The sequence below is a fragment of the Apium graveolens genome, chromosome 2 (genome assembly GCF_009905375.1).
Source record: "Apium graveolens cultivar Ventura chromosome 2, ASM990537v1, whole genome shotgun sequence".
Taxonomy (NCBI): Eukaryota; Viridiplantae; Streptophyta; class Magnoliopsida; order Apiales; family Apiaceae; genus Apium; species Apium graveolens.
In genome coordinates this window covers 57952130-57959238 of record NC_133648.1, presented here as the reverse complement: position 1 = coordinate 57959238, position 7109 = coordinate 57952130, and the positions used below count along the sequence as shown (strand labels likewise).

General features: G+C 42.1%; 1 protein-coding gene across 1 annotated transcript; it reads left to right on the top strand.

Annotated features, from left to right (window-relative positions):
• Positions 1–575: 575 nt before the first annotated feature.
• Positions 576–1049, top strand: LOC141689923 (uncharacterized). The gene has a single exon (XM_074494451.1). The coding sequence runs from the start codon at positions 576–578 to the stop codon at positions 1047–1049; it is 474 nt and encodes a 157-aa protein (XP_074350552.1).
• Positions 1050–7109: the final 6060 nt, after the last annotated feature.

Here is a 7109-nt window from a genome sequence, read left to right as displayed (position 1 = left end):
TACATAAAGGGATTTGTGGCAATCACTCGGGGGGTGGCTCGTTGGCATTAAAAGTCCTCAGACAAGGATATTACTGGCCAACCATGAAAGAAGACGCTTTTAAGTTTGTCCAGGCCTGCGATCGTTGCCAGCAATTCGCCAACTATTCCACTGCCCCGACATCTTCCATCACCTCATTAGCAAGTCCCTGGCCTTTCGCCATGTGGGGAATTGATCTCATTGGAGAGTTGCCCAAAGCAAAGGGAGGTGTGAAATACACCGTGGTGACCATAGACTACTTTACCAAATGGGTGGAAGCTATGCCACTGGCCACGATCACATAAAAGAAGATAAGGGACTTTATTTTCAATTCTATAGTATGCAGGTTCGGTATCCCATACAAACTCATCTCGGATAATGGGAAGCAGTTTGATAGTAAAGAGCTAAGGAAGCTTTGTGAGGACTTGAACATCAAAAAGGATTTTGCCGCAGTTTATCATCCGCAAAGCAATGGTCAGACGGAAGCTATAAACAAAATCATAAAACATACTTTGAAGGCAAAGTTGGAAGAAAAGAAAGGAGATTGGCCATAGGAGATGCCCATAGTCCTCTGGTCTTACAATACAACTCCCAGATCGACTACAGGAGAAATCCCATTTCTGCTGACTTATGGATATGAGGCCATGGTTCCCGTGGAGGTAGGAGCCGGATCCCTCCGGAGAGACTTGGTTGTTGAGGAAGATGCAGAAGTTAACCAGAGGCTCCACTTGGATTTGCTAGATGAAGCCCGAACAAATTCTCAATTAAAGCTTGCTGCATATCAGCAGAGAATCGCAAGGTATTTTAATAAAAAGGTAAAATCTGTGTCGTTCAAGGTTGGGGATCTTGTGTTGCGAAAGGTTATGCCTAACACCAAGATAGCTCAGCACGGGGTGCTTGGAGCTAATTGGAAGGGACCGTACAAGGTCAAAGCTATACTCTGGAAGGGAACCTATCACTTGGAAGATCTGGATGGCAAACCTATTCCTCGAGCATGGAATGCGGAGCATTTACGAAAGTATTATCAGTAGGTTGTGGCTTTGTCCCCCACATTTCCATGATTAAATCCTATGTAATAGACTAGTAGCAAATAAATTCCTCCTAGCATAGGGGGGGTAGTACATATGACTACGAACCTTGGAACTAGGAGAAGGAAGAAAATTTTCAAATAATCAGGGTACCATGGTACGTGTCCATCAAAGGGCGCACCTATATAAAATATATATATATAAAACAACAAATTAATAACGCAGAAATAAAAGTGTATGACTGATCGAATAAATTAAGGAAAAGTCCTTCAGATTAAGATGCCCCATTGGTTTGGTACTTAAATAAATTACTACAAAAGAATCGCTGATAAGAAAGGAATATTTGACACTTGCATGTTGAAAAGAAACAGGGCACACCCTCATTTCAAAATGCTTTGTTAAAAGAATTCTATAGATCCCAATGATATAAGGACAATTTTAAAATCTTGAAAAAAGGTAAGTACCCATGATAAACATTCTCTAAATACTAAAGGGCGCGCCCATAACAGTTTATCTTATGTCTAAATATGATAAAGGCACGCTGTGATGGAAGGTCGCCATTCATGTTTCTGTATGACGCAAGTGTGTGATGGTTTGAAAGGGAATTAAAACAATATAACATTAGGGCGCGCCCTATATGGTCGATGCACCTTAACAGATTTTTATATGCACGCAACAAAAGAGGGAGTCATATAAACCCATACGATATGTTATAATGCAAACAGTTAAAGAGTAGTAAAAAAATAAGTCGTACAACTTTGCACAGCATCAAAAGAGGTTTGGCTCCTCAGAAGTATTTGAAACTTAAGTACGAATGCAGGTTAAACATAAATCAGGGCGCGCCCTGAGATTTGTCTATTGGGGGAATGGTTTGAAGAGGAACAGTAGGATCATCTTCTTGGCGCGCCCTCATCTTCTTCCTCTAATCCAAGCTCTACCCTCCTCGCCTTGATCTCTGCAGCATGCTCCTTCTTGAACTCCACCATCTCAGCAACCGTTTCTTCCCCGAATTTCTCAAAAGTCTAATCAGGGTCATTGGCCACAAAACCAATCCTGTAGAAGTGGAAACCATTAGCAAATGCTTCATCAGTCATTTCCCTCTTCTCATCAGGCCACCCCTTTTTCTGCTGCTCCTCAAGATACTCAATCCTCAAGTTGGCTCCTCCAAGCTCAGTGTGGAGAGAGGTAGCCTTTTTATTGGCAATCTCCAGCTGGGAAGTAAGATTAGCCACCTCATCCTTGAGGAAGGAGATCTCAGAGTCTTTGGCTTTGATGTCTTTGGCATGCAGAAAATCTTTATCTTTAAGGGTGTTCTTCAAGATGTTATTGTTGCCCTGAAGCCTCTCGAGGCGCTCCTTTTCTTCAAGAAGCTTGTCCACCACTCGGGTGGAGTGGATGAACAACTGGTAGGATGCTTTGATGGAAGCATGGGTGGCCTCTTCTAAGTCCATAGCTTGCCACTGTTCCACTTCCTCATCTGAAACATGAAGGGAACCCATGAGGCCAAGGGAATTCAAAGCAGCAGATGAGCCTGAAGGCACGCCCTCTGTTCTGGGCCTTTTAGGCGTGCCCTATTTCTCCGTTAGATCAATTATGGGCCTTTTCGGGACATGAGTATGGATGGATCCCTGTGCTGTAGGAGCATCTCTCTTTGGTTTGGGCTTAGGTTTGTCACCAGGGCGTGCCCCGAATGACTTGGGAATTATTGGAGGAGCCATTTCTGCATAAAACATAGAACATATTAGTTAAACTTGACAAACATGCGTGCTAAACAAAGCAGTAAATAAAGGAAATTGATAAAGATAACATTGATAAAGATGTATAAAGTGCTAAGCCTCGAGTAAAAAGGACGCACCCTAAGTAACAGAAGGTTTGTCAAACAATATGAACATGAATTTCTATCAGTAATCTAGTATGCCAATACAAAAGCTAACAGGAAGAAAGCTTGGATGTGCCAATTATGGAAGGCGCGCCTTTAGACTTTGTAATTATTGAACTTGAAGGGGCTTGGCCTTGTAAAGTGCTGTCTTCTGCCTCATCTTCTTCTTCTTCAGCTTCTTCTTCACTATCTAGGTCAATAACACGAGAAACAAGGACACCTTTCCTAAATTTTATGAATTTACACTTCGTTCCTACTTGGTCATAAAGGATACCGACTCGCATCAAATTGGTCCTAGTAACTAAAGTCTTCAAGTTTCACCTTTCAACAACCACTCTGAGAAGGGCTTCAGCTCACCTTTTAGGCTCGCCCTTAAGCGGTTTGGCCGCTGGTCTGTCTGAAAAGAATAAGGTTGTAAAAAAGAAAAGGGGAACATAGAAATAATATAGGAAAAAGAGAATGAAAGGGCGCGCCCTTACTTGGTGACATGTTGAATCTTATTCTTAGTTTGGGGACATCATACAAGTAAAAGAAGTTTTCCTTCCAGCCTTTTTCATGGCTGAGCTTGTCAGAGGAGAAACCTTTCTTATTATGTTGCTTGTCTAAAACCAAGTAGTAGTATCCGTGGTCAGATTTTCTCAAGTTAAAGAAATAGGTGACTTCGGCCATCAAAGGCTGAGGAAAACCCAAGTCCGTATAGAGAATGAACAGAGCCAGAATAAATTTGTAGATGTTGGGAGAGAGTTAGAGTGGAGCCACATCATAAAGTTCTATCACTTCCCTAAGATAGGGATGTAAGGGTGCGCCTATACCCAAAGATACCAACTTAGGGCTGGTTACCATCCTAGGGATCTTGAAGTTTCTCCCGTAGTTGAAAATATGGGGGCGCATCATGCTTAAAGGGTGGGCCCATATGCCTTCCATATCATAAAATTCCATGAGCCATTCTAATTGCTCATCTGAACAAGCCGAGGACAGACCCACGCATAAAAGTTTTCCATGCTCCTTCTGAAAGCATTTCTTCACAACTTCACTGCATGGTTCGAATTCATTCCAGTCAAAGTCCAATTCACTGTCAGAAACTTCCCAGTGCTGGAAGGGGATTGGAGAAGGTTCAGGAGAGGTGGAAAATTGAAAAGAGTCCTCATCAAAAAAATTCAATTCATCACGAAGGGGCGACATGTTTCCTTCAGGCGCGCCCTCAGATATGGGAGAAGTGGGCGCGTCCTGTGATTTATGTGGAGATAGGCCTATAGGAGACTTTGGATGGCCCTGCATCTACATTGATGCCCATTTTAACACCTCTATATCTGTCAGCATTCAAGCTCTCGAACCAGTCGTCATCATCTAATTCTGTGCTAATAGGAGCTGGGGATCTTTCTTTTTGGATTAGCTTTTGCTTTCCATGTCTACGAGACAAAGGAACATTGTTCGTGGAAGAACTGTTTGGAGAATCTGCCATCAGGATACCTTTTTTGGAATCTTGAACAAGGCGCGCCACCCGGTTCAGAAACTCAGGGGTATGGTGGGCGTTTGGAGGTTGAGGGTCGAAGTAGGTGTTTGGAGGCGAATAGATTCCCAAATTGATAAGGAAATTCTTGAATGGGTGAAAAGGAGAGGATGCGCCCTCGTCTTTCAGCTGTCAAGAAAACCAAAGAAATGTTGAGGGCGCGCCCAATTCAAGAGAATGAGATAAGAAAGTATGAAGGAAACATAAAAGTAATGGTGGGTTTAAGAGAATGGTATTTCCCATGACCTTTGTCAGCTTCCTTCTCGGATGAGTCATATACTAAAAAGGCGCGCCCTATCAATTATAAAATCTATAAAGACTGCTATAGAGTGTGAATATTAAGCTATTGGGAGGTTGGATGACAATGTCACTGCTGATAATAAAAAGGAGGACACGCCTTATATGAATGTAAAGGCGCGCCTTGTTATGCGATATATGCTTTTGACTTTAGGGGTAAACGGTTGAGATTCCTAAAAACATGAAATTAAAGATTGGACCCAATGATTTTGGATCTAAAACAACAAAAATTTGAAATTACACATATACATACACATATACATATATCGTTTTATGCATATCATCAAGAACAGTTGAGGAAGTTGAAGAGATAATGTGGCATGCAGTGTGATTTATTTGACGGAATTCAGAAATGTGAGAAGTTTTACATACCTTTTAAATTGAAGAGGAAGTTGGCCGGAAAGGATTTGGAGAATGACAACGGAGAAGGCCGATTCTGAGCGAAATGGCACCGCCGGAGTTGAAGCTTTTGGAGAAGAAAGAGAAAGTAAAGAAAGAGGAGAGAGTAAAAGTAAAACGAAAATGACTGATGGTGACCTATATTTATAGGTGAAAAAGGACAACTGTCAAATCAATCATGTCAATCACGATTACCGAAGAATAAGGGAAACCGTTTCGAATCATTTCAAATTCTAGGACGCGCCCTCTTGAAGGCGCGCCTCATATGACTATCACAGTAACTAGAAATTCTGAATGCAAAATTTGGAACTTAAAAAAGGCATGCCCTGTTGAGGGCGTGCCCAGTAAAAGTATTGAAAAGTTTGTTTATACATATTTTGATAAGGATGAGAAAAAATTTCAATCCCATTTTCAATGACATATGGAATTTGGGGGGTAGTTGTTATGCCCAAAAATTGGTATAAACAATATTCAGGTTGAGATTGATGAAATAGTCAAAGTTGAGAAAGAAACGCCTAAAATTGAGGAAACAGGTAAGATTACCTTTCCATAAAAGGAAAGAAGGCGCATTCTCTGTGATCAGGACGCGCCCAATGGTGAAAATGATTGATGGAAAGTTGCCACTGTCTATACATAAGAGGCGTGCCCTCAAACATAGTAAGGAGGCACGCCCAATTACTGAAGAAGGGGTGAGGAATTCCTTAATTGAATTATTTCCTATAGTGAGCTTTAGGGCGCGCCCTAAGTGAGAAAGATTCCTTGTACGGGTTCCTCGGATATGATTACTTTGATAACTTCATACCTTTGCTTTACTTGGACAGAGTTAAGGCGAGCCCTAATGTCGAATAATCTAGGGCGCACCCTATAATATAGAATGACAAAAGAAGAGATCAAAGGCGGATGACACAAGGTGGCGCCAACATACAGAATTGTTTGGGCGCGCCCTTAACTTCTACTTGGTTATAATACAACTTTGACATGCTACTTGGACGAACTCTTTGGAAGTTTCAAGGAAAATGGAAATTATTATTACTAAACTATTTGATGCAGATACTCTATTGAAGAACTGCTTCCTGTAGCACATCTACAGGAAAGGCGGTGTCCCTGGTCATAGACCTCCAGGGGTATGCCTGATGATTGAAGACATCCTCTTGTAGTCAATAGGTGTCCTCATTGGAGATATGGGGTAAAATCTGGTGTGTGCTTTGAGAGCTTTGTCTCTGTAGTCAACGGGTGTCCTCGTTGGGAGACTTTGGAGTATCCTGCACTTTGCACCCAAAAGCTTGGGATCACTTATCCTGTAATCTGGTAGGGCTCCTTATCGGGGGACAAGGATGCGTCCAACATTTGGGGTGAACCATGACTATACCTGCGTCCATGGACTAGAGAAATAACTGGTAGCGGAGGGTTATCCTTGGCCAGGGAGATGCCTTATCTGTGAAGTCTCGAAGCCGCGGATGAGCCTTGGACCTTTGTGGTTGGGTCTCATCGGCGGACATTCCTAAAGCTAGTAGAAGATGGTTTCCAGTGGGTTTCCTATTGGGCCTCGGGACAAGAAATCTAAGCCCGTTGGGTTTCTTGTTCCCCAAGAACTACGTGGGCTTGATTCCCTATAAATAGGGATACGTAGGCAAATTGGAAGGGGTCAGAAGCGAGAGCGCAAAGGAGCCACCACTAACCCTAAGCAATCTCAGCCCCCAACAATCACCACCACCAAACACTATTCATCTTTTCCTACGAATACTATTCATCGAATCCACTGATTACTGTTCACATTTCCGACAAAGAACCACCGTCACAGATCTTGTTTCCAGCTACGAACCTCAAACTTTGTTGCTCCCAAATTCCTCCGTCAACACTAGTAATAAATGATATCCCTTAATTGACGACTTTTATGTATTTGTGCCTTAATGTAACTTTTCTTAGTGGAAGTTTCATATTTTTAAAATTATTCCACTTAATTTTGACAACTGATGTG

What these genes read in the sequence shown, in the direction of transcription:
- LOC141689923 (XM_074494451.1), top strand. Translation starts at nt 576, where the DNA reads ATGCCCATAGTCCTCTGGTCTTACAATACAACTCCCAGATCGACTACA.